This window comes from Eretmochelys imbricata, chromosome 6 (genome assembly GCF_965152235.1).
Source record: "Eretmochelys imbricata isolate rEreImb1 chromosome 6, rEreImb1.hap1, whole genome shotgun sequence".
Lineage (NCBI taxonomy): Eukaryota > Metazoa > Chordata > Testudines > Cheloniidae > Eretmochelys > Eretmochelys imbricata.
The window spans coordinates 44,533,791-44,561,660 of NC_135577.1; the positions used below are offsets into that span (position 1 = coordinate 44,533,791).

At 41.3% G+C, this 27,870-nt stretch overlaps 1 protein-coding gene across 2 annotated transcripts in view; it reads left to right on the plus strand.

Annotated features, from left to right (window-relative positions):
• LGR4 (leucine rich repeat containing G protein-coupled receptor 4) overlaps positions 1-27,870 on the plus strand; it is a 119,931-nt gene that overhangs the window by 2,386 nt on the left and 89,675 nt on the right. Inside the window, exon 1 of one of the 2 annotated variants that reach the window (XM_077818487.1) lies at positions 9,360-9,526. The exons of the other annotated variant lie outside the window; for it this stretch is intronic. Coding sequence (XP_077674613.1) covers positions 9,504-9,526 — 23 coding nt within the window. The 5' untranslated portion in view covers positions 9,360-9,503. Of the gene's footprint in view, positions 1-9,359; positions 9,527-27,870 lie in introns of those variants that run through there. 2 annotated transcript variants of the gene reach the window in all.

The following is a 27,870-nucleotide window of genomic DNA, read 5'->3' on the forward strand; positions in this document are numbered from 1 at the left end:
TGTTTTAATAGTCTCGTGAATTTGGCTAATCAGTTTCCTTTCATATTAAACCTTAGGTTGTCTCTTTGATCGTTTCTTTAAAGTCCTGCATGAAAGTTGGCACTTTAGGCAAGATTTGCTAGTTGGCATCTGTGTTAAATATTCAGTAATTTTATTATAAACTTTTAATTGTACATTTCCCTTGTGTAGTGAGATGACTGAAGAGGGATTAGGAGCTTTCACTATGGTAGACTTTTGCTAATCCACAAACCTGTTAAGTTTCACAGTAAAACATACCAGGCTTATCCCACTTCTCAGCAAAGATTTAATAGCAGAGGGCTGTAGTGAGATTTTATATTACTAAAGCTTCACTACTGTTGCAAAATGTATTACAGTGCACATTATAGGAAATTATGATGCATACTCATAAATCAATACTGAACTACACTTTGATGAAATTGTCTTTATTTTTCTGTGTGTTCATTTACTTTCTTATTCATGAAATTCATGACTATGTAAAGAGTCTCCTGGTTCTTAGCATGAATTATCAGGGTTTCCCAGTACTTGTTCATCAGTTTCTACCTTAGCAAAAGATGTCCCATTTCTCTCATGTACCAGGTATGCAGGTATTTTTATCATTTGGGTTGCGTAGAGCAGATTATTGAGCCTGAAATCTTATGAGTCTTTTACTTGTTAGCAGGAAGTTGCATATTTCAGTGAATAAATATTATTTAGCAATTACTTTGTATTGTACAGTAAGACCGCAAAGTAGTACCATGTAATAGTGGGAGCTGGCTTTTTCCTTGCGTTTCTCTTGCAAAGGCAGTGTTTCTCATGATTAAGAGCAGGGGACTGGAAGACAGGAGGACCAGGATCTCACTCTGCCACTGTTACTGTGCAGGCGTGGGGTATGTCTACATGGCCTCAGACTATGGCAGTGTGAATAGCGTTGTGCAGCAAAGTACTGTGCTGTAACTCCCCTAATTGCTGCAGGCCAAACTAAAAGGTTCCTACTTTGCGTTAACATTAGTGTAGTACTGTTTGAAGGAGGTCTACATGAATGTGAACTGTGAACATGTTAGTTCGCACTCGCAGTATCCACTTGGGGGAGTTATAGCGCAGCACTTTGATGCGCAGTGCTATTCACGCCCCAGTAGTGCGAACTGCAGGGCTATGTAGACATGCCCTGAGACTTGCTAGTAAGCTCCCGGTGCCCTAGTTTCTCCGTATGTAAAATGGGATCTTGCCAAACTTTGTAAAGTGCTTTAAGATTCTTGGGAGAAAGGTGGTCTGGGGTTACGATTATTAGGCTATCATCCCTGTATATCTGTGAGACTGCCTTTATTGTCCAGAAGTGGTTATAAGCCATTAAAACTAGAACCCACTATAGATATAGTTGCCAAACTCTTTCAGTTGTAACTCCCTGGTTTCATATGCTGATAAGATTCCGGAAATTCACCTCTGGGGCTGACTTATTCCGTACTTTGTTTCTGTTTGAAGGTGGGATGTGATACAGACTGCAATATGTGTTGGTGTTTGGGCAGTCTACATCTGAGCAAAATCCTTTTAGCTCTGTTGTTCTGCAAGAGTTAAAAATGCTCCCCACACGCATGCCAGTTATTGTCCTTGCTTTTGATTTTTTCAAACACAGAACTCAACAATGGCTGCTTTTTGAAACTTTGCATTTAAATACGTTTTGGAGCGTAGCTATTCCCAAGTTTTGGATATGGGGGGAAAGGCAGAATAATAGTTTTATAAGACATAGAAAATTCAGCACACTTGGTAAGCATCATCTTAGCCTGATATTCTATGAGTTCTAAACTTTCATTTAGAAACAAAATTAAGTTTGCATTTTTGTTTTGTCCAAGAAACTGTCATCGTGGTGTGCTGCTGCCTTATTGACCCAAGCTTGGAGAAAATGGTCTCTCTAGACAAACAATGGCCATATCCTTCGCCTGCCCTGTACCCTGCAAGAACGTAAAGTCTTCCATTTCTTGATGTTGGAGAGGCAAGGTGGGAGGGGTGGTCCAATATCTTTTATTGGACCAACTTCTGTAGGTCTCTCTCCTCACCTATCCTGGGACCAACATTGTTAGACCTACACTGCATTTCTTGATAACTTTTAACTGTGTAATCTTAATACTACATTCTATCTGTATAAAAATATACTGATGTATTCCCTGATCTTCCATATCAGGTTAGCTTGAATAGAATCACAAGTGGATGTCCATTTGTATTCCTGTCTCTTCCTATTTCTGCATGTACTGGTACCTTACAATGGTCAATTGAGTAACCTAGACTGGATACTCCTCTTGGTATGTTTTGTTCACAGTTCATCCATTATTTTACTATACTTAATTATTATTGTACGACTCATAAAACTGTATTATTTTTCACAGAGTCTAATGGATTTATTGAGTCCCTTGCCATGGAGTGTCTACAGTCTAATTTTACATCTGACAAAATCAGTGAATACCACACAGTGGTAGCAGTTGGGGATGAAGGAAGGAAGGACTGGGGTTTCAATAACAAGATCATCTAGTTACTTAGGCCTCGTCTACACTGCCGCTTTACAGCGCTGCAGCTTTCTTGCTCGGGGAGTGAAAAAACACCCTCCTGCGCACTGCAAGTTTCAGCACTGTAAAGTGGCAGTGTAGACAGTGCACCAGCTCTGGGAGCTACTCCCCTCGTCGGGTGGTGGTGGTTGGTTTGTTTTTTTTTAACAGCGCTGAGAGAGCTCTCTCCCAGCCCTGTGCCGTGACCACACAACCACGTTAAAGCACTGCCACGGCAGCGCTTTAACATTGCTAGCGAAGACGTACTCTCAGTTATGGTATGAGCAGAGCAGGATGTTTCCATTAAACATATAATGATAGGGTTTTGTTTTTTTTTAAAAGAGGATAACTCATGGCTTTTGGGTGACATGGAAGTTTATTATTATTCTTGTTCTTGTTGTTGATGATGCATTTGAATGAGGAAGGCTGGTATTTTGATGAACAGGGATTTTTTTTTTTTTGGATGATATTCCATGAACAAGGCAGCCTGGGGGGGAAAAATACAGAGAAGGGAGTGGAGTAGAAGTATATGAAGAGAGGGGATTAGAGTAGATGAGGTACGGGTGAATCCAGTGGGTATCAGGAGGAACAAGAGAGGAGAGAGACTGTTGATACAGTTACTGTAGGGAGCCATTTTTTGGGTAAAATATAGTTGGGTCCCGAAGTCAGAATTATACAATCGGCTACATGTTTTTTTCCTGATCATAGGCTTTGTGGCTTTGCTTTGTTGCAAAATAACTGTTATCTAGCAAGTTGATTATGCCAAAGCAGAAATGTTAAGATGAAAGCTAATGAGGAGGATCTGGATGACCTTGTAAACTGGAGTAATAGGATGAAATTTAACAGTGAGAAGTGCAAGGTCATGCATTTAGGGATTAATAACAAGAATTTTAGTTATAAGGTGGGGACGCATCAGTTAGAAGTAAGGGAGGAGGAGAAGGACCTTGGAGTATTGGTTGACCACAGGATGACTATGAGCCGCCAATGTGATATGGCAGTGAAAAAAGCTAATGCGGTCTTGGGATGCATCAGGCGAGGTATTTCCAGTAGAGATAAGGAGGTGTTAGTACCGTTATACAAGGCACTGGTGAGACCTCACCTGGAATACTGTGTGCAGTTCTGGTCTGTCATGTTTAAGAAGGATGAATTCAAACTGGAACAGGTACAGAGAAGGGCTACTAGGATGATCTGAGGAATGGAAAACTTGTCTTATGAAAGGAGACTCAAGGAGCTCGGCTTGTTTAGCCTAACCAAAAGAAGGTTGAGGGGAGATATGATTGCTCTCCATAAATATATCAGAGGGATAGATACCAGAGAGGGAGAGGAATTATTTAAGCTCAGTACCAATGTGGACACAAGAACAAATGGATATAAACTGGCCACCAGGAAGTTTAGACTTGAAATTAGACGAAGGTTTCTAACCATCAGAGGAGTGAAGTTTTGGAATAGCCTTCCAAGGGAAGCAGTGGGGGCAAAAGACCTATCTGGCTTCAAGATTAAACTCGATAGGTTTATGGAGGAGATGGTATGATGGAATAACATGATTTTGGCAATTAATTGATCTTTAATTATTCATGGTAAATAGGCCCGATGGAATGTTAGATGGAGTGGGATAGGAGTTACTACAGAGAATTCATTCCTGGTTATCTGGCTGGTGAATCTTGCTCAGGGTTCAGCTGATCGCCATATTTGGGGTTGGGAAGGAATTTTCCTCTAGGGCAGATTGGAAGAGGCCCTATGGGTGTTTCGTCCTTCCTGTATAGCATGGGGCACGAGTCACTTGCTGGATCATTCTCTGCACCTTGACGTCTTTAAAGCATGATTTGAGTACTTCAGTAGTTCAGACATAGGTGAGAGGTTTATTGCAGGAGTGGATGGGTGAGATTCTGTGGCCTGCATTGTGCAGGACGTCAGACTAGAGGATCATAATGGTCCCTTCTAACCTTAATATCTGTGAATCTATCTATGAGGTTTTGTTTTTTTTTAAATTGATGCAGTGTGTTCTTGTTCTTTGACATGATCTTACTCAGTGGTGTAGTGGTAACCAAAGAAGTGGATAAACTAACTTAAACTTAACTCCATATTTCCCAAATTAGAAATGGATAAACTGAGTTTACCCTGCACTACACTACTGATCTTTTGCATGTTGTCAATGACCTGGCAATATGTTATGTAAAAGAAAATATTCTCTCTGTGGTCAAAGCAAGTTATGCTGAGGGAATCTTTTATATTTCTGCTGGTATTCCTTAACCCCAAATACTATACTTTCAGGTCTAATCCTGGTGCAAGTCTAGGGTGGAGACACATTGACTGAGATTTTTGATTAGTGATTAGTGGTCTTTGGGAACTTGGATATGTGGATTCCCCACTTCAGACACTTTAAATAGGTCTGATATGTTCACAGGGTGGGTGTTTGATACCTCCTGAAAATCAGGCTCTTTTGCGGTGACTCAGTTGGGCTTCTGAAATCACTAGTTATTTTTTTAAAAAATCCTAGCCCATTTAAATAATAAAATATAGTATTTAATTAGTATCTTAAAAATGAAAAGTATATTACCTATCCATAAATATAATCCTTATTCTTGCCAATGATTGTTAGGATACATAGCATTATGTTTCAAGATTTGCCGAAAAATTTTGAAAGCTTAAAATTGCAAGTAATCCACTCCCTTTACTTCCCAAGAACTTCTTTCAAACAAAATTATTTCCTGACAGTGTTTGCAATTTTGGGGGGATTGGTTACTTTGCTTTAATTTTACTGTTTTTCAAATTTTTGTGTGTATGTTTTCAAGACCATAGGCATTCTAGTGTCCACATGATTCGGCACAATCTTCATGTAATCAATAGGCAGATCGTGGGCCAAATCCAGAACTCCAAACACCTTTGAATGGACTGTGAAATCTTTTTATTTACTTATTATTATCATTATTGTTGTTGCGATGTGAAAAATGTTTCTCTGGAGTCTGGACCTTGGGCATATCTTGACCAAGAAATTTGGACCTTGACAAAAAATAAATGACTAGCCCATTTCACATGTTTGTTTGCATTGGTTTTTATTCTCTACTCTCCTCCCTGCATGGCGAAAACACACAATTGCTGACTAATTTTGTTTTAAATGCACTCTATTCTTACTGTGCATATTTGGTTAGTCTTCCCTTTCTCCCAAATCTCCCATCACTTCACAAAAGAAAAAAAATGTCTTTTTTTTTCCTAGTAGACTTTCAAAAAGGAAATGTTAATTTTGCTATTTGCCAAAATCAGGTTAAATGACTTTTTAAAACAATCCGTTTCAATGCTGTATTTTCTACAGTTGTTCTGCAGCTTCACAAAATCAAAATTTTTTTTTTAAATGAGCAAGGTCTAGCTATTTGATAATTGGTGTCTCTGCATTTGTAATGTTACTGTACCCATCTCGAAGAAGGTGTTGCACCTGAATCTGTTCCAGCTGGGCTTTTTCGGCTAAGTTACTATAATCCTGCTGAATATATATAATCACTTGACTGGTCCTGCTGGATCCAACAAAACTTGTGTGTTTTTATAACTGAATGTCTTTTTTTTTTTTTTTTTTTTTTCCCCTCTCCCCTCCCATCTGGAATTTTTATGTAGCATTTTGCTTAAACCAATGGTAGGTAGCATGTACAAGGCATTGCCTTGTAACTGATCCATAACATTACTGTTGCATTAGAATGGTGAGGAGCCAGCTTAGGTGCAATGAACATTGTCTAACAGAGGGAATATGTTGAAAAGCAAGGATGGCCAGGCATGATCTTCAGTTTGGAAAATGTAGCATAATAATAATTTTCCTGAGATAGAAAAGCCTTATCTCATTATAGGTTTGAAGGCTTTGCAGTTTAATTTTTCACTTGCCTGTGCCACATACTGTGATAAGTGATAAAGTCCACTTTTATTCATATAGTAAAGACTCATTTTTTTCTTTAAAAGGGGTATGTCTGGAAGCTTTCTTTCTTTTTTTTTTTTAAGGCTTTTTTAAAGAAAAAGACAGACCACACACATATAACAAATAATTTTGACAACAATAAAAACACTGTTTTGCTTTAAAAAGAAATATTTTCATCTCCCCACCTTCAGGATTCTAGCATTGTTTTAATGGATGAGAACCAAGAGTGAAACTGAAATGAAACTGACTAATCTATTTTTCATTATTCATTAACAAAAATTAAAAACAGCATAAACAGCAAAGTGTTAAAAGGACTGTAAAAATAAAACGAAACAAAACCCTGTCAGAATACTTCTTGATCTGCTACCACGGAGCTCTGCACCCAAGCAGAGTATAAGACTCTTCGTGGGTCTGGGCTAACAACACTGGAGTGGATACATCAGCCCAGATCCTGCAACTGGATCCAGGTGAGCTGATCCTTGTAGCTGTGGAGAGTGACACTGAATTCAGTGAGGGGTCTCTCAAGCTGATCTGGTTGCAAGATTGGGGCATTTAAAGTATATAATTTTTCGTGTGTCTTCTTTCTTCGATAAGAAATATGAAGTCCTAGGTATTACAGGAGAAGGTAGAGATTTTTTTATGGTTCTTAGGTGTTAAGGAAAAAAGTGTAAATTGTGAAATTGACAATAAAACTCTTGTGTGCCTCTCCTTCTCCCCAAAAATCAATGCCCTACCACAGTGTCTAATTTGTCAGGCACTTGACACTTATTTTTGCACCTTGAGTTCATTATTGTCAGCCATATGTCATTTCTTGTTTGATGCTGACTAGCAGAGGCTCAGAACCCTGACTTCAGGGAGCATGGAAATCAGTTTGCTGTATGAAAAATTTCAGGACGTTAATTTAAAACAAGTGTGTACTGGTAAATCATTCCCTTTAACCCTTGATAGGCTTTTACTAGTAAATATGTGTTTAACATGAAAAATACTGGAGTATGCAATTCAGGCATTCACAAAAACATTCATGAGACACTTCCCCTGTTTTTTTTATGAACACAGAGAAAGTTACTGACCTAGATTACAGAAGGGCAAAGCATTCTTACCTTCTTGTAAGGTGAAGGAGAGCTACTGTGTTCTTGGTCCCTTGGGAAATCAGACTGAGCGTTTCTAGCCTTCATCAGTGAAGATTGCCTTCTTACTGGGAATCAAATGTAAGCTGGTGCAGTATTTGTATTGTGGAGGGCCTACAGACAGCTCCAGTGCCCCTGCTGCTGCTCATAGTTTTCCAAAGCCTCAACAGAGTGAAATTAGCAAGACTGAGCAGCTTTCACCTTGCCCTCTGAACTCTGTAGGCAGCGGTGAAACTGTCAAAAATCATGTCAATTCTATGCTGCTGCCACCTGGAAAAAGCTCGGATATTGGATTTGTTCATAGACAAGATAAAGAACCTGAAAGAGAAAGTAGGAGGGCTAGAATAGCAGAAACACTTTCTCCTTCATTACCCTCGCTGTGGGGGAGGTTAGAGAGAGGGAGGCTAAAGTATCCAGACAGTCTTTCTACACCCAGGAGGCTGGGCTGACAGAAGGAGGAGACAGAAAACTCCTTCTCTCTCCTGGAAGTTAGAGAAGAGATGAGCTCCAAACTTAAGACACCTATTAGCAGAAGGCTGGTATAAGAGAGAGACCCCAATTTGAGTTTAATGGGCAGCACTTTTCTAGAAATCCCAGCCACCTTCCCAGCATCTGGGCTGGGCACTTCATCTGCATCTGGACACTGTCCCTGAACCTTGCGGGTGAAGCCTACCTACCCTCATCTTTCATATCTGCCTCTTGGCATTCTTGGTCCTCTCTCCCTCCCCCCTCCTACAAAAAACCAACAACCCTGCTGCTATTTACTAATGAGAAGTTCTCAATCTGTGATCTGTAGAAGGGTATCTGGTCCCATGAAGTTGGCTCTTCATTATTTCCAGCTGCTAAATTGCATTACAAGTCAGCTAAAAATGGATTAAATGCTTTCCTAATCTCTCTCCTACTGGTATGTAAGCAATTGCTTTAGCTGCCACTGGATTTTATGTCACTGTGAATGAGAGAGGAAGGTTGTCCATACGATTTTGAATGGGAGGGAAGGTTGTCCCTGTCACGATCTAGTGTTGTCCTCACTCTGGAAATGTTTGAGAATGCATGTTACAGGACTTGATCCAGCTCCCATTGAAGTAAATGGCTAAACTCCTGTTGCTGGTGCGATATCAAGCCTGTGTAGAATGTCCTGTAGTTAACTGCATACGTTAGTGCCTGGTGAGACTAATGCTGAGATGGCTGGTGTGCTTGGCAAAAGAAGTGACCTGATTTTTCAGAGGTGCTGAGCTACTGTTACTCCTGTTGACTTTCATGTCAGACACCTCCAAACTTATAATGATTTTACATTGTATTGCTAATGCTTATTATTACAACTGAAAGATTGGAAAATAAAATGTTTCTGTATTTGTTTGTTTACTGTATGCATGTGACAATAATTTGTGTGTGTGTAGTCCATCAATATTCCCTATTGTATATAAGGGTCTTTTGTGCAGACTAATGACAACATTATATACTGGGGCATAGCAATATTATAACATATGCTTAAAAAAACAAAAAGGAGTTGTTTCTGAACAGCTTATGGTGTCGGCATATTTTCTGCAATTGGCTGGAGTATGACATCTGTGAAAGAACTTGCTTTTACTTTGACAAAAACAATATCAAGTGATTTTTTTTTTTTATCTCATGCCTCTGGTATTTTGTATTTGTCTACTTGAAATTATAGATAAGTCATATGTTTTCTTAGTTGTCATTGTCCTATACCTGCACACTGATATGGTGTCCTGGGGCTTAGTAAAACCACAAAAAGTCAGTTGAGCTTTAAAAATGAAACCAACCCATTAAAGGAGTGTTTTGTTCAATGCATTTTGGCTGTTGAGAAAACATTAGTTGAAACATAGACTGACATATTTGAAATATTGTGGACTCCATGTAATGACAGAGATAAAGTGAAACTGCTTTTTTTTTTTTTTTTTGGGGGACTTCTACTTGGGGAAACTTATGTTAATGAGGACATCTGAAAAGTAAGGTATATTATACTGAGAGCTTAGAGCAGTATATTATGCACAGTTAAAAATATGAACTTGTCGTTTCATTGCACTTAACTGATCAAATGCAGTTTTTGATACAACTAGATAGAAGTATTTTACTATAACATGGCATAACAATTGTGGAAGCTTGACGCTTTAATATGTAGCGAGATGAATTTTGTAATTCAGATCTTGTCTGTATTTTAATGGTGAGGGTGAAATGCTGTTGAAGTGCTGCACTGGAGTAGTCTTTCAGTCTTTGCCCTGTCCTAAATTACTGTGTACTGTTAATTGTCTGCTGTGTACACCCATCTCTGGAGTCGTATCTGTAAAGAGCTTTGGGATCCTTCAACATGGCATTCTGTCAATATAAATGTGGTATGGATTTACAAACAGTAAGACCGTCTATGTGGGATCATCATCAGGTTACATCAGTCTGTCAACTTGTGCCTCACCCTCTCCCTTCCAGACTCCAAGAAGGTCCTCAACACCTCAAAAATCCCCCACTTAAGTCTCTGACTTGCATCAACTCCTTCCTCCTATAAAATAGGAGCCAGTCAGTCCCACATTCTGAACTCTCCTGAGGAGAAAAATAGGTGTGATGTATTTTTTTGTTTTGAAGCTCTCCAAAGTTGGACAAATGACTGAGGAAGAACTAAGTTTCAGGAAGTGTTTGATAAGGACAGAAATCAGTGGTTATAACTACATTAATAATGACGTCTGTAGGATCTACTAGTTCTAAGCAGTCTCCAGTCATTTGTTGGTTTTGAGAATTGAGCCGTAAGATTTCTGCGTCGTGAAGGTTAATTTCCATTTTGAAACCACTATTTTGCATCATCTGATGTGCAGTTTAAAATACTTGGGACTCGATCCTATCTTCAGGTACTGCATGTAAGTAAAGTGCTACGAGTCTTGTGGAATTTCACCTTTTTAAATTAGTAATTGGTTCCTACGTGTTGTGTATATAAAAATGCAGGGGAAGGCTCACGCCATAAAGACCCAGCATAGGGCTGAGCACCGCCTGGGAGGCACAGGGCACTAGCAATAATAGGGTTGTGTCTTTGTGGTGTTTACAGCACTTGCTAGCTTGTACATTTTTGTTTGTTTGTTTTTAATTTTGTGCTTTTTCCCCATGAAGACAAGCCCAAAGGTGAGGCTGCAGTTGCTAAGCCCCTTCTGGGAGGGCTTATTGCCTTGAAGGATCAGGCCGTAAAGAACGAAATAGCTGTACACTGTGTTCCAATGGCTGTTCAGCTAAGCTTTCCCTTTTAAAACTTAAAACATCTTATTTTAAAAACTGAATAACCTAACAATAGAAAAACAATGAGCCTGCTGAATGTCTCCCCATAAAACTTCAAGAAATTGTGTTCTGACTTCTAAATAATACACAGTTGGTACTGAATCATAAAACATTGTGTGACCTCAGAGCTACTCAGCTTAATTTAGTTTAATTTAATAATACTGCCAAACCTGTTTAATTTAGCTTAATTGAATGATGCTGCAAATGGAGTTGTGCATTTTGTAACCTCGTTCTGTGAAAATGTTTTTTGTTGAAGAATTTTCCCATTACTTTCTTGACATCTGCATGGTTACACGTGAATAGCATGACCCAGTCCCTCAGCAGGGAGACTAATGTGGCCCTGCTTTCGATAGCCCTGTTACTGACAAAGAAAACATATGGAATATTTCATTCCTGTCTTTGCAAACGGGGCGTGGGGCTGTAAGGGCAAAGGGCTGCAAGCTTCAAACTTCATGGTAAATTGGTAAGTTAACCACAAGGTTTACTGTTAGTAATCAAAGTGCTTTTGCCAAAGTCCTATTATTTCACATCACACTGTGTTGCTGTGGGAATAGAATCCCAGATGTAGAACAAATCCATTTCAGCAATCCAATATTAATAATTTAGGTAAGCAGCAGACTCCTCCATGGTCTCATTTAATCTTTAATGACACATGATACCAAGTGACAATTTTCCTAAAATATTTGGACACTGTAGTTGTCAGTGTTTGATGTTTGGTATTTGCTTGGCAGATACACAAGATATGAACACAGATGCATGGTTCCCACTGGAACAAGTCATGGGGGCTGTCTCCCCTTACATTCATTATGTCCCCTTTCAAGCCACAAAATGGGACCAATTGTTTCCTATCATCCGAACCAAACACCGCACTGTGTTGACTCTAAAGTTTCTATTGTGTGGTAACAAAGTGAGAGTTTGCTGTTGCATTCCACTCTAGCCAGTGGGTTAGTGCTCAGTCGTCAGGAGCGTAGCAAGAAATCAAGGCACAACACTGCTGTTTCATCACCAAAGGGAAAGAAAAGCCATTGTAAGGCTGGGGGAGGAATGAAAAAAACGCTTGCCACTGGAATATATGAAATAGTTCAGCGGGGATTCAGGGAATTTACCCCTCTCGTCACTTCCAATAATTTCTTCCATGTTGTTTGTACTTGTGTACTATTTTGAATTGTTTAAATATGATTTTAAAGTAATTCCTACTATGGTGGTGGTTCTGCTGTTTTTCCAAATACAGGTTTAGCAGTGTAGAGGATGGACAGGTGAAGAGCCTATTTAATCTGCAGCTTTGGAGTGCAGACCCATGCTGGAACCCCAAAACTAATCCCACTTGGATTGCTGGTTCTAGTCCCCCTTCTAGACTCTTTTTAGATTAGGCAAGATTTAGACAGATCCAGTACTTATTCCCTTAGAATTCCTTTCCTGCACCCAGAAACAGGAAAGAAGCTGTCCTGTTTCCCAGGTTACATGATTGCAGGATCTAGAATTCATATTGGTTTCTAATTAGCAAAAGCCCAAAATCAGACCAGGAAAGGGCCTATAGTTCTATTAATCTGAGCTGATCCTTGAACTCACTGAGTTGAGTCTTGCCTTAGAAGTTGAATGAGCTGAGGTTCACACACACAAATTCTCTCAGGAAAGTTTGGGGAGTCTTGTCTGAGCTGCATCCTACAAAACCCCCTGCTAGTCTTCCTCTTCCCTCACCCCACCCAGATCACTGCCCCTTCCAGGCCAGGGACCCCACCCTCTAGAATGCTTCCCTTGGAGAGCTTGGAACTCTATTTCCAAGCATAACTGGAGGGGTTAATTCGTCAAGATGTCCTGTGAAGTGGCTTCTTTTCAAGTTTTGCGGTGGAGGTTTATTTTAATTTCAAACCTTTCAAGTCCATGTTAATTGTCTGAAAAGTTTAATTTTAAGGGCTTTTTAGCAGGTTGTTTTAATTATAAGCCTAGAAAGCCAGAGACCATTCAGTAACCAAAATATTGCAATATTTTATATGTCGAACTTCAGCTTCCTAAAAAAGTAAAATGGCTGACAGCTGGATGGGGCTGCCATTTTGTGCCAAGGACTCCCATTGAGGAGTTTACAAGGGAATGATCACCTGGTCTCATAGCTACAAAGGTAGTGGTGGGCTCTCTTCTGTTCATGTTCTGTAGGCAGTTCCTTTGGATAGCTGAACTTACATATACTTAATGGTATGAACAGAGAAAAATGAGGGCTGGATATTGGCAGAAAATGTCCCAGTTGTATGATCTTTTGGGTAGTGGGCCTAAAAGTTGTCAAGAGAAGTGATGGAAATCTGTTGCTAGAAGGATTTATTAAAATTACACAGGGTAAATCATTTGGAGAACAATTCTGTGACATTTTCCAGTGCTTGGATTAAATGATATTGGAGTCTCTTCTGTCTCTGATTTCTAAAATCAATACACATGAATGTCTGTGTCTACACAAGACTTGTCTTGCCGGCTCTCTGCGTGCACACTTCCCATTGAGCTCAAAATTTCAGGGTCAAGATCACTGTCTGTAATTTGCCTTAAAATTAAATTATTAGGAATTCTTGAAATTGTACAAAGCCCATTTCCCCCATAATGTCTATATTAGTGTTCATTTAATGGTGCTGCTCTTGCTGATTCCTCCAATAGATCATGGTTCTGTTGATTTCTTGGGGAAAATAAGTGAGAAAGGGGGGAAAAAAATCCATGTGTTTTTTTTTTTTTTTTTATAATTTGTTTTTACTCTGGAAGAGTAGTGCTTTGTAGTTTAAGAAATGATTAATGTATGGTTGGCTGTTTGAAAACTTTACCGGGGTCTTTATTTTTAAGAGTGGCTAAGTCCCATTTTCAGACAAGTCACACGAAAATGGGACTTAAACACTTTTTGGAACTTTTACTTTAAGATATTTTGAAAAGCAACTGTTTTAAAACTGGCATAACAACTACTCTTAATATAGGGCCAGCTCTTGCTGTCCTTACTTGGTCCCAAGTCCCACTGTCCTTTATGGAAGTTTTGAGTGAAAAGATCTGGTAGAGAGAGAAGGATCTGATGCAGATTTTTATGTTCCAGTACTGTGGGATTCTACTATTGACACGTGGCAGCTGGAGATTTGGAGTTGGACACAGTCCTACCTTTTGATACTTTCTTACTGCTGTTGATTTTAACACTTGTTTTTTTGTTTTTTTTTAAAGTGCTAATATTGACCAAACTGTTAATATTTTACAGAACTAGTGTGTTGAGTCTCGTAAGGTGTAGAAAAGTCATGTCTGTTCCAAGGGCAAATCTGCTGGCACGGTAACCGTGTTGAGTGTTTACTGGAGACACTAAATCCCTTAGATATCCAGGTCAATTAATCATTTATTTTGATTTGACATACTCTTGCTTGAAATATTTCATTTTAAGAACTTGAGCTAGTTTACGTATATACGTTTATACCCACTTCCTCCCAAAAATGTGGTAAAAGGGAGTCAATGTGCCTCTAACTTCCAGGCCAATAGTGTCTAGCGTCCTGATTTTCAGACATTTTATGTAGGGTGTGGATTCACTGAGAGGAAAATTAGTGGATGTAGTAGCCTCTGGACAGTTTTTAGAACTTCAGCTAAAGCATCCATGTTTACCATCAAGAGTCAGCTTCTCTCTCTTACAAACTGCCTCAGGACATTGGGCCATCAGAATAAATCCAGAGTGATGCCACAAGTTATTGCTGTGGCTTTGCATGTCAAGCACCCCAAATCCTGGGTAAGAACGTCTGCTTGGACAGTCACTATCTTCATCCACATGAGAAACTGCGGGACAGTAGCCATCAGCATGTTCTTCCAAGCACTTCTGTAACACAGTTCATGTTAACTCACGCACATACAAATATATGTGGATGTTTGTGTCACTACTTAACAGTGATGCTTGCTGCAAGCAATGCTAACCCCCATGGCAATCTCCACTAATGAAGTTCCAGTGTGCATGGGGACCAGTGGCATAATAGCACAAACAATGCAAACAGTCTTCCCAATACTACCTCACAATAAACTGGGTGCTGCCTAAATGGCTTGTCTCATTCGCTTTCTGAACGCTACACGGGGTCGTATTTCCCAGAGGCCACTTACCTGTGCAAATAATGCTGCATGCACTGTGGAGCTCAGTTTTGTGTTATTCTCACAGAGATCAATGTCGTTGATTTTGTTTTCCTTCTGTCACCTGCATGTCTCAGAGGAGGCCTTCCTCACAGCATGCTGCCAGCTGGCCCGAGGCTGATATGAAGGCACTGGTGTCCTGCTAGCTTGTTTGTATAGAAGGTACTTTCTGTGCAATTTGTTCATTGAACATACCGTTCAGTATCAATACAAAAGATCAACTTGTGTCCCCATAAATTCCCTTACCATAACTAATACAAATAACAAAGCAAGAGAAAAATAAATGGCTATCAAAAGCATCATAATAACTTTTAATCCCATTTAGTAGCACAAGTTGTCAGTGATTACTGCCGTATCAGTACCGCATGAAATCCCTCTTCCGTGAACTCCCTCATTGTACAAATGAAGAGATTGTTATAAATGACTCCTAATACAGGAAAAAAGGGGGTAATATTTAGTTCTGTTCCATCTCTGTTAATGGTTTGGAAAGGTGTGCACAGAATACTTCTAATTTGGGCATCATGCTGATCTTGGATGGATCAGCTTGCCTGTCCCAAATTACATCTGTTGCTGTAAACCCTGCTGTCTCCTCACTTGTATTCTTAGAAGACATTGCCTTTTCTTTCACATATGCGACCTGCAAAATGCAGCATACAGTGCTGTAATAGCTAAGTTAGTTAATGAGTTGTCATTGTGGATGAGTGGACCTCTCCACCTTGCTTTGTCTGCCAAAAACTATATCCCATACTTATTGAGCGTACCATTGGATCTGTATCTCTTTGCGTAATCTGGGAATGGTTTAATTAGACAAGGCAAAAGGTAGGTATACAGGGTCACCTGGAATCACAGTGGAGATGAAGACACCATTAGTATCAATGTTGTTTGGTTGAAAGCCCTTCTGAATTCTCAGAGAACAAACAGTCTTTGAAAATTCCTGCATTTGCCTGTCCACCCTTATGTAATCATCCAGGACTTGCATAATTATTGAGCAGTTATCCCCTCTCCTTTATTATATTCCCTGGGGATTCTTTGAGGGACACAGAATAGATACAGGGCTTCCAGCCGCAGTTCCTGCACAGGTGTTTAAATCTTTCAGGGATCTCTGGCACACTGCTGATCCTGTGTAGGCATTTTCTTGTGGTTTGGTCTTTCTGGGAAATTGCTTTAATAAAAGAAGAAAGGAAAATATGATTATGAAATTCAGTAAATTGGAGGGGAGGTGTAGCATTTGCAGGGTTTTTTTTTTTTTAAACCTTTTTTTACAGACCACATTTCAAATTGTGGTGTCCCTTAAACTACTGCATTTTGAGACCATAGAGGAGTCAATAATTCTGGAGATAGTCACCATAAATATGATCGTTTTCAGTGATAGGCCTCTTCCATCTTTGATCTCAAACAGTTGCTTAGGCCAGGGGTTCTCAACCTTTCTCTTTCTGAGTCTGCTCCCCCTTCCCCTCCCCCCCCCCCCCCCCCAATATGCCATAAAAACTTCACGGCCCATCTGTGTCACAAGTACTATTTTTCTGCATATAAAGCTAGGGCCGGCGTTAAGGGAGAAAGCAGGGCAATTGCCCAGGGGCCCATGTCAGAGCGGCCCACACGAAGCTACATTGCTTTGGCTTCAGTCCTGGGTGGCAGGGCTCAGAGCCCTGGGCTTCATCCCCATGCAGTGGGGCTTTGGCTTTCTATCCTGGGTCCCAGCTAGTTTAATGCTGACCCTGCTTGGAGGACCTCCTGACACCTGCTTGCGGCCCCCCAAGGTGTCCCGGATCCCTGCTTGAGAACCATTGACTTACAGTACATTCTAGTCCACTTGGGCTCTTTCTGAGTGCTCTCTCCTTAGTGCAGTTTTTGGAGGTGGGGTGGGGGAAATCTTCATCCTCAGCACAATGGTGAGCAGAGAATTTTTCTGCCTTTGTCTGCTGCTTGTCCAGGAGCATGTCTGAGATCCCATGGAATATGAACTCCATTGAGTACAAGACAATCCTCATGTCCTGGTTTATAGTTCTGTCTTTATATAGCAAGAGAGGCAGTCTTGAGCATTAATCTGTACCATTAGCAAATTCCTTAAAGCTGTTCCATTTCCTTACTCAGTCGCTGCACATATTCAGTTCCATAGTTTCTCTGCTAAGAGTTTTAAACCTTTCGGTTTCTGAATGATACACATCTGCAGAGTCTCTTTTCAATAAACACCTTGCATAACTTCTGAAGTTTGATCGAAAGCCATTGACTTTGGTAGGCTTTGGATCATAGTCCTTATGAACACTCTTATAGTCTGTTTGCTTGAAACTCTGATCAGATGCTTAGGACATTAGAAATATGGAGACGTGTTCCTTCTGCCTTGTACATTAGCAACATTTTGCACCTATTGCTTGTTTTTAAAAAGAATATTTACCGATTATCCCAAAGCTGGCATCTGGGACTATGAAAATAACCATGAACTACTTGCTATGGATAGTGTATTGCTAAATCTTTTAAAGATCTCTTTGCTCCAGAACTCTGACTCACTTAAAATGAGAGACTCCTATTCCAGCTATTCTTCAGGATCTCTCCAGTGTTGCGCAAATGCCTTTTGTTAAGTTTCCACACTGTAGCCCGAGGCATTGGAGGAAGGAGTGGACTAGAACTCAGTGTGTTTATTCTCATGTATTGTATTTAATTAAGCAAAATAACCCTCCAAATACAATTGTGGTCTGAAAGCATAACGTGCATTTTAAATGCTGGAAAGCTTTGGTCACATTTTATCCATTTTTAACTGGAAAAAGATATCTGTAGAGATTAATGAGCAATAAGTAAACTATGTTGGATCTAGAATTGCAGAATGCAGTTTAACCACTTATTCTTCAGCAATTTCGTTTCACAAAGAATAGTGAATGAAGTTTGGGGATCCTACTTTTGTGTTGCTTAGACAACCATAGTCTAGGTTACTCACTGCCTTAATTTCCTTTCAAGAGTTGTGTAGATAGGGTTTTGCCATCATTTACACCTGATTACTTCATTGTTAATGTCCATGATGTGATTTAGCATTCACAGGTTTAATTATTCCCTTTTGGCCTAGTGAAAAATTTCCTTCCAATAATTACCTTCACTGCCCTTTAGCCTCTTGCACATTAGTTTGTTTGGAGAAACATTGTTGCTCAGTTAGCAATTCCAAACAAGGCAGTGCCTGAAGCTGTCTTGGAAACATAATTTATACCTTTGACATAGTATGTTAGGCCTCAGTGCCTGAAACACTTCTGCTAGATGTGTTGAATTAATGCATTGTAGAATTTCTGTGTTCTCTAAAGAAATTAGAGATGGATGTGAACTATTAGCCTGTATCACACTTTGGTTTATTAATCTATAGCAAATATGCTGCAGTACTATGAGCAGGGGAGGATTAGGGTTTTGTGGGGCCCTGGGCCATAGCAAGTGGGGTACCGCCCCGGGAAGTGGGGTTGGGGCTCAAGGGCTTGCCCCTCTTCTGCCGGGGAAATGGGGTCAGGACGTGGGGGCTTTCCCCATTCTGCCCGCCCGGCTGGCTGGAATGCTGGGCGGGCGGAGCGGGGCAAGCCCCCGCACTCCGACCTCTCTCCCCATCAGGAGTGCTGGCTGGGCAGAGCAGGTTGGGGAACTGGGGTGCCCATTTTTCCAGGCCCCCCCCAATTGGGCAGAGTCCTTGGGCATGGGCCCTGTTGACCCAGTGGCTAATCCGCCACTGGCTATGAGCAAAAATGTTGGTGGCTGTGCTTAGCCAATAAAAATTCATTATTTTGCAAGCCTCTTCAGTATTGTAATTTCCAATGTTAACTTTTTTTAGTCCTGAATGTATTAAGACAGAATTACCTAGTTACAAGATGAAAAGGGCTGGCCTTACCATGAGGCGAACTGAGGTGGCCACCTTGGGTGCCAGACTGGGGATGAGGGGGTGCCACTAGGACCCAGAGTGTAGAAAATTGTCTGCTGCTGGTGCATGTGTATTCTCTCTGCTCTAGATGCACAGAGATGGTGAAGTGCTGTGCTGGAGGAAGGAGGGCACAAGAGACATAACAGGCAGGCAGGAGAAAAGGTGAGAGGGAATAACAGAAAGCAGCAGGAGCTGCAGGGAGAGAGAGGAGGAGGGGCCTCATTAGCACCCCCCAGGAGCCTGGACTGATTAACACCAGCTTCTCAGGGAGCTTCCTGTCTGTCTCCTGCTGCTTCCCTGAACCCACTTGAGGAGAACAGGCAGTCAACTGAAGTATTAGGAGCCAGTTAGGCCCTTAAGATGCTGATATCTTCCCTCAGTCAGGCCCTGCTACCAGCCTGCTTATTTGTCCCGTTCAGCTGAGTGTTGAGAGCTACGAGAGTTGTCACAAAACAGCAGTCACGAATGAAAGAAGAAAACGCCCCTCTGGGGCAGCATTCGGAAAAAGAAAGAAAGCAAAGGAAGCTTTTCTACCTAAGCAGGAAGGAGCTCTCCTGAGATACATAGATACAAATGTTCATGGTGCACCTTCCGGCCCCAGTGAAGATGTGAGTGATGAGGAGATGCCTGATCTTTCAGTTAGTCAGAGTGCAGGTGACCTGGCAGCTACTGCAGCATCCATATCTCCCTCTCAAATGGATTAACCATGCACATTCCTGAAAAAAAGTGGAGCTCAGAGAAGAGTGGTGGAGGCGCAAGAAACAGCTGCTGCTGAGTTTAGTTCCTTAAGTCTAGATGATCCAGGACTGTGGACCCACGTGAGCAGTAGCCTGAGGGACTTCCTTGTACTGCCTGGGCCACAGCAAGTGAAAAACTTCATGTTCCCCAAAGACAATGAAAATAGAAGTTTCCATCCAACACATTACTGGCGTGAAATCCCCAATGGTGACAAAGTGGGGAGGCCAGGGCTTATGTACTCAAAAACCCAGAATGCTGCATACGTTTTTGTTGCAAACTCTTCCAGTGTAAAGTTCCAGCCACATTGTGTTCTACAGGAACAAAGGACTGGAAACATCTGGCTAGAAACCTGGCATGGCATGAGAAGGCAGCAAATCATCAGAGGGCATTCCATAGGTGGAAAGAGCTTGAGATGAGACTAAAGTTAAAGGCCACCATGGATGATCTGCATCAAGAGAAGATTTCATCAGTCTCTTTACTGGCAAAATGTTCTCAAAAGCCTCATTGCCATTGCAAGAATGCTTGCTACCCAAAACCTAGCACTGCGTGGCACTTTAGATCAGCTGTATGTGCCAAACAATGGAAACTTCCTTAAAATTGTGGAGCTGATGGCTGAGTTTGATGCTGTACTCCAGGATCATCTAAGAAGAGTCACCACTCAAGAAATGTACACACACCACTACCTTGGAAAAACCATTCAAAATGAGATCAACAAGTTACTGGCAACAAAAGTCAAACAGATGATTGTGGCAGATCTGAAGTCAGCAAGATATTACTCTGTTATTCTGTACTGCACACCTGACATCAGCCATACAGAACAAATTACTTTAATGCTGCATTTTGTAACAACAACAACCACCTAGTGAAAATGTCCCTGCAATGGTGACTGTCAGCATTTTCTAGAATTTGACATTGATGATACTACAGGAACTGGTATGACAAATGTGCCTCTTAAAAAGCTGAAAGATACAGGAATTGCGATAGCTGACATGAGAGGTCAGGGCTACAATAACAGTGCCAACATGAGAGGAAAGAACAGAGGAGTGCAGACACAGATCCAAGAGTTAAACCCTCGAGCTTTTTTTTTTTTTTTCTTTTGTCCCATGCAGTTTTCATTAATTGAACTTGGTGGTCAGTGATGCAGCATCAACTTCTAGGGAGGCTGCTGAATTTTTTAATGTAATTCAAAGCATCTATGTATTTTTTTTTTTTTTCTGCATCAACTCATCGATGGCAAATTTTGAAGCAACATCTGGGACCATCTTCTCTGACACTGAAACCACTGAGTGCCACACAATGGGAAAGTTGAGTGGAGGTGATAAAGCCTATCAAACACCAACTTGGGAAGACAGATGATGCCATAGTTGCCATTATGAGGATAATGCTATGACAGGTACTGTTCGGGGCAGAACAGTGGCAGAGGGAAATGGAATCACCAGAAACATACATAACTTCAAATTTCTGTGTGGCTTAGTGTTGTGGCATGACATACTGTTTGAAATAAATGTTGTAAGCAAGAGACTCCAAGGTGTTGACCTTGACATATCTGAAGCAATGGAACAACTGGACAAAGCAAAGTCATACCTACAGTCTTACCGGTCAGATGAAGGATTTCAAAACCTTCTGAAGAGTGCACGGAAGTTGGCAGAGGAACTTCACAGTGAAGCTATTTTCCCACCCATTCAAGAATACAAGAGTCACCGAAGAAGAAGACATTTTGATTACGAGGCATGGGATAATCCCAGAAGAGACCCCAAACAACAATTCAAAGTTGAATTCTTTAACCAGGTGCTAGACTGTGCAATATAGTCAGTTGAAGAATGTTTCATGCAGCTCAGGGAACACAGCAGCATATTTGGGATGTTGTATGATATTCCAAAACTCCTCACTATACTTGAAGAAGACCTACACCAGCAATGCAGGGCACTAGAGACAGTGCTGACACATGATGACATGCGCGATATTAATGCGAGTGATTTAGGTGATGAACTGAAAGCCCTTTCAAGATACATTTCAGCAGGATCAACTCCAAAGGCTGTTCTGGAATATGTGTGCACAAGTAAGATGACCACCCTCTTTCCAAATGCTTTTGTTGCTCTGCACATACTTCTAACACTTCCTGTAACAGTTGCCAGTGGAAAAGGCAGCTTCTCCACGGCGAAGTTAATAAAAACACATCTGCGCTCCACAGTGACATAGGAGAGGCTGGTCAGCCTTGCAACCATCTCAGTAGAGCATGAGCTGGCCCAGACTGTGGACCTTCAGCAGGAAGCAGTTCAAATCTTTGCAACAATGAAGGTACGGAAAGCACCACTTTGATTATTCAAACAGATAAAAATGCCAATGTTTACTGTACAGACAAGAAAAGTTACATTTGCTGTTCAGGTGTTTGAAAGTTAAGTGTTACTTACAAATTTTGAACAAGGCATTTTAAGTTGTTAGTTCTCCTTTATTGGGGTAGGTAGCAAAGCAATACCATGAGAGGAGTAGAACAGGAAGAAGGCAGAATTAAGACCTTTCAAAGTTTTGGCCCAAGCGAGGGGGCATGGGGCCGTCATTTGAGCTCCCCACCTCAGGTGCCAAGATGTTGTGGGCCGGCCCTGAAGATGAATGTCATGCAGTACTGCCAAGTTGGTTGTTCATGAAACAGCAAAATTCTGTATCAGTTCAGTATCAGAGAAATCACTCACTGGGACTGTATTCTGCCCCTGTGAATATACTATGTGCTAAAATAACAAATCCAAGGCTTGCCCAATGTTAGGGGGCCTGCCTATTTTGTTTGTGTTTTTTAAATAATAAAGATGGTTACATTTGGTTCCCCAAAATATTTTTTTTAAATTTACACTATATAAAGGCGGTGTTCTCAACAAGGGGTACGTTTAGGTCTTCCAGGGGGCACATCAACTCATCTAGATAGTTGCCTAGCTTTACAACAGCTTACATAAAAAGCACGAGCAGAGTCAGTACAAACTAAAATTTCATACAGACAAAATGAGAAAGTAAGCAATTTTTTTCATAAATGTGCTGACACACTTTTTTTTCTATTTTTATGTCGGATTTTGTAAGCAAGTAGGTTTTTAACTGAGGTAAAACTTGGGGTACGCATGACAAATCAGACTCATGAAAGGGGGACAGTAGTATGGAAAAGTTGAGATCCACTGTTATAAGCTCTCCTTATGATGAAAAAGATTAATGTGCATCACTTACAGTTCATAAGTTTTTGGAATTTTATTATTAAAGTTCACGGTTGGGAGGCTGAGTCAGTAATGTCTAGCAAAATTTGCTTGACAGCACAACAAATATTGTGTGGCATTTGTACATCTAGACTACATTCAAACCAGTGGCTGATCCCTGGATATAATTAGCCCTGCGTAATCAATGTGTACCTCTTCCCTATACAGTTTTATGAATGGATGATCTAATCATGATATGTTAGCTGCATAATTCTGGACTTGCCAAATCTTGCAGTTTTTATCACTAATAGTGAGAGATTTGGTGCTTTTCTGCAAGCCCTATTTCTTGAAGGTATACAGTTGTGTGTGAATCGCCTTTTTATTTTAAATATATTTCTGTGTTTTATCTCAACTCACTGCACTGAGTTAAAAACTGCTGGTGCCCTGTCTCGACTAGGGTCTTATATTGCGAGAGTTAACTTGAATGAGCAATTCTGATGTAAAAAGAGAGCCAAAGAAACAAAAATTTGTTCACAAGGCCTTTTTCCTCACTCTTTGCAGTCAGGGGCATTACTTGCTATAGAGTATGGGGGGGCATTTGCCGCTCCTCAGACCTTGGTTCCTCTCCCCTGATTTTTCATAGGTTTGTAGGCTCCATTTTGTCTTCCACTCTTTGCCCCGCACCTGTCCTCCAAAACTTTGCAGGATAGAACGTAATCATATCTAGTGTTCTATATGGTGATACAATTTTGCCCCTCTGAAGAATTTTTCTGAAATGACATCCCTGTTTGCAGATCACCTTTCAAATACAGCATATTTGTAGTAAAAATAAAAATTTAATTTCAGTGACTATCTTTTGTGGGTTAGTTTGGGCTTTTTTTCCTCTCACACATATGCAATGGGTATGTACATATGAAGTACTGCTACTATATACCTGATTAAACTTGTCAAGCCTTAAAGTCCATCCCTAAGAGAACAGAGCTGAATAGTCACTGTATATCTTCTTCACATCAATACTTGTACGAAAGAAGTTGTTTTTTCGACTGTCTAGCCATGAAAATTCATTAGTTTTAAGGTGTCAGTTGTCTTACAGCCATCATATAAATTACAGCGGTGTTAAAATGAAGGGGCAGCCTTACCTTTGAAATAAAGGTAATAAAAAGTGCTTCTTTGACACTGCTTGATTTATAACCACAGGTGAAGGCTGTCCACTGTTGTGGCTGAGGGTTTGTGTTGAAGTTGTCAGACTTTACGTACTGTTCTTTTTTAAGAATCCAGTAAAGTGCACTAACTGTTCTTCATTGTTATGCTTCTCAAGTGCAGATCTGGTGGTTGGCTACTGGCACAAATTTTAAAGGTGTGGTAAATGTTGTTGCTTTCCAAAACACAATGATGGTAGCCTATTTGCCAAGTGTAGCCAAATCTTGCAGCAAGAAGCTGGGTCAAACTATGGCCTGGTCTACACTACAAAAGTTAGGTTGATATAAGTGTCCTTGTGTTGACCAATTAAATGCATGTGTCTATGCTCAGGTTGTCTCTGGCCAACATAAGCTTCCCAATACACCTCCCTGAATGGAGTAGAACCGTGGTCGACCTACTTTGGTCAATGCAGTGCAGGTGTATACACAGTGCAAGCTGTATTGACCTGAAGAGTCCTCCAGCAGCTGTGCTCCTGTCTCTGTGACAGTGACCTCTTTGCTCAAAATTTTAAGTTCCACTACGTAGGGGTCCCAGAGTCTGGAAGCTCCCACTCCATCCTGCCCCCCCCCCCCAACCAATTAAACCCTGCCTGTTTTGGAAATGCCATTTTTTGGTTGCCCTCCTGGGTGAGCACCCAGAGCTGCTCAACTGCTCACTGTGTTATCAACCATGCTGGCGCCATGAATACATTACAGGTATTAGACACACTCCTGCCTGGAGTAGATGGAAGGTATCTGATCTCCTTGGCTGATGCGGGAAAGACTGTGCAAGCACAGCAGAGGAACTGCCATATATCTATGGCATATATCTAGGCATATCTATGGCATATATCTAGGCATCTACGAGTAGATTGCACAAGGGGTGCATGTGAAAGGGTATGATAGGGATCAACAGCAGTGCCACGTGAAAGTGAAGGAACTTTGCAAAGGAGAAACACAAGGCAAGGGAGGGCAGCAAGAAGTCTGGTGCTGCCCTACAGGCTGCTGATTTTACAATGAACTGCATGTCATATTTGGTGGTGAATCCACCAGCATGCTGTGGGTCACTGTGTATACTTTGGAGGAGTGTGAGATGGAGACTCCTGCTGTAAACAGTGAGGAAGAGGAAGGAGACATGGTAGGGGACTCCAACCATGCCATTAGCCGTGACCTGTTTGAAACTCTGCAGGAGTGTAGCCACTCTTGCCAGGCAAGTGCAAGTGAGCCCGCTGATGAAAGGGAAAGCTCAGGTAAGTGTGTACACACAACTTTCCTTGCAATGTTTTATTTGCCTTTAATTCTTCCCTATCTTCTCCCCACCATTTCAAGATGGTGCTTGGCCCATCATCAAGTGTAGAAGACAAGGGGTTTGAGTGGTATTCTGTAGAAAATAAAAATGAGGAAGTAAATTCAAAACAAATTCCTGAACCAGTACTATGGCAGTCTGATTGCACAATCCACGTTGGTTCAGTGTCCCGTGCTCACATAGTCGTAGAGTCGGCATCTGCTGTTTCATTCCCTTGCTGGGTTGGGATGGGGGGTGGGGGAGCTTGTTTATGCGAATAGGGATGTTCCTTTTATCTCTCCTGAGAGATCTCAATGAAACGTTTATGGAGATATTCTGCAGTCCTCTCCTGAAGGTTTCTGGGGATGAGTGCCCTTTTTCCTCCATGAAAGGACACTTTCCTCTGCCACTCAGCAATGAGTTCAGCTGGCACCATCGCAGGAAATCAGCTAGTGACATGCGGGTGCAGATGGTTTCAGGGTGCCAGTAGCAACTGTGTTCTCTGTGCCTTTGTGACCTTCAGGAGTGAGACATCAGTCAAAATCACTACTGCCTGTGAAAAACAGTGCCAGTATTCACTGCCATTGCCCTGAATTCATGCCCTTGGAATAGGGGCTGGAATTTTGTAGCTTCATACAACAGAATATCCTCTCTCCCCACTTCCAGCTGTGATCACCATGGTTGGAACTGGAGATTGGTGCTGTGTCAAGGCACGCCAAAGCTGAAGTGCCAATAAGCATTTCTTCTTAAAAATATGTATAGGAATAAGGGAAGGGAATTTTTCAATGTATTTTTCTTTCTGATGGGACTGTAAATCTAATGGTCCATCTGTATCTTTTTTTTTTTTTTTATCAGCAGCTTCTGGTGTGGTGGCTTTGAGGGGCACTCCATACACACTTGCAGAATGCACTCCATAAAGGCAACTGCAGAATGCCTGCTCCCGATGAGGAGGAGAAGGAAGAGGTCTAGGGAGGATAGCCTCTGCAAGATCCTGCAAGCCGGTGCTGCATCAGACCATGAGCAAAGGGCTTGTAGGGCCAATATACAAGAGCATGGAGAAAGACAGAGTATAGGCAAAAGGCCCAGGTACCCCCAGCAGGACAAGGAGCAGGAAATGCACTAGGACATAATGGATCTTCTCAGGCAGCAAACCCAAATGCTGCAGACATTAGTTGACCTGGTCTAGAAATCCTGGACTTGTCAGCCTTTTCAGTCCGTGGAGAACTCCATGGTCACTGCTCCCTACACCTTTTACCATATACGTGGTATCTCAGACTCCTATCATTCCATGCCAGGGTTCAGCCAGGAAAACCACAGCTTCACATACACCAGTCTGTGGTTTTCACAGGTCACTGTGGTCTACATTGAAATATCTTTTTGTTTATGCAAATGGACATATGTGTTTACTTTTCAATAGGTATTTTATGTTTCACTTCAAGTTCTGTTGAAAGTTTGTATAACATAGTATGTGTGTGTGTTTGCACTTTGATTTGGTGTCCTGATTTCTTGCACTCAATAAAGTTGTATTTTTGGAGAGTCAAACTATCTTTCTTTTTTTTTTTTTAGTTCACAATAAATATTACAGAATGCAAAGCAGCAATCAAGAAATCAAACTACTTATAAATGGAAACCAAGCCCTGTAGAACTCCTTGAGGGAAAACACCTAGCCGTCTTTATAAACGTATATAAACGTACAGCAAGCACCACACTGTTCATAGTGTCAGGAAAAGCTGCAAGCCCAGCAGTATTTATAATTTGCAGCAGGCACAACAGAATTGAGACCAGTCGGCAAAAATCAAAAAAATACATGATTTAAATTACACAAGACAAACATCAGAGCTACTACTGTGGCTGACTGTGAAAATAAACCTTTAAAGCATCCCTCAAACACATAGCTTCACGTTGGGATCTTCTAATAGCACTGCAGTCTGGCTAGTCAAATTCAGCAGACAGCCGCTGCACCTCACCCCTCCACCTTGGTGGCAGCTTTTCTCTCTTCGCCTCACATGTAGTATGCAGGGCACAACATGCGGCCATAACCATTGGATGTTTTTCTCACTGAGATCTAATCTAGTGAGTGAACAATGCCAGTGACCCTTCAGTCTACTGAAATCACCCTCCAGTGTACCAAAGTAATTCTGCACCTGCTGAGCCTGCAGCAGATGTTTTTCCTTGGCACTGTCCGGATGGACAGTGTATGGCTTTATGAGCTAGGGAAGCAAGAGGTAGGGAGGGTCCTCCAGAATCACCATGGTCGTTTCCTCATCACCCATGTAAATCACCTCTCGGGAAAGAATGTCCCTGCTTTCTGAATAGTCCTGTGTCCTTAGAGATGCGAGCATCATGTACCTTCCTCAACTAACCCAGACTGATGTCAGTGAAGTATAACCAGTGATCCACTAGTGCTTGTCTAACTGTGGAAAAGTATCCCTACTGGGAACTTGACCCCTAGCTCCCAGAAATCCCTGTGCAAATTGTTACTATCCCACAAAACACTGTGAAAATGTTCCAAAAGGCATTGTGCTGGAGAGTGGTACATGGTATACTGGGATACTTACCTGTGGTGCACTGCACTTTACATTGATGCAAGCACCCCTGGTGAGTACATACAATGCTGAAACAAGCAGCCAAGTGTTGGCATGCATGAGCAATATGCAAACTT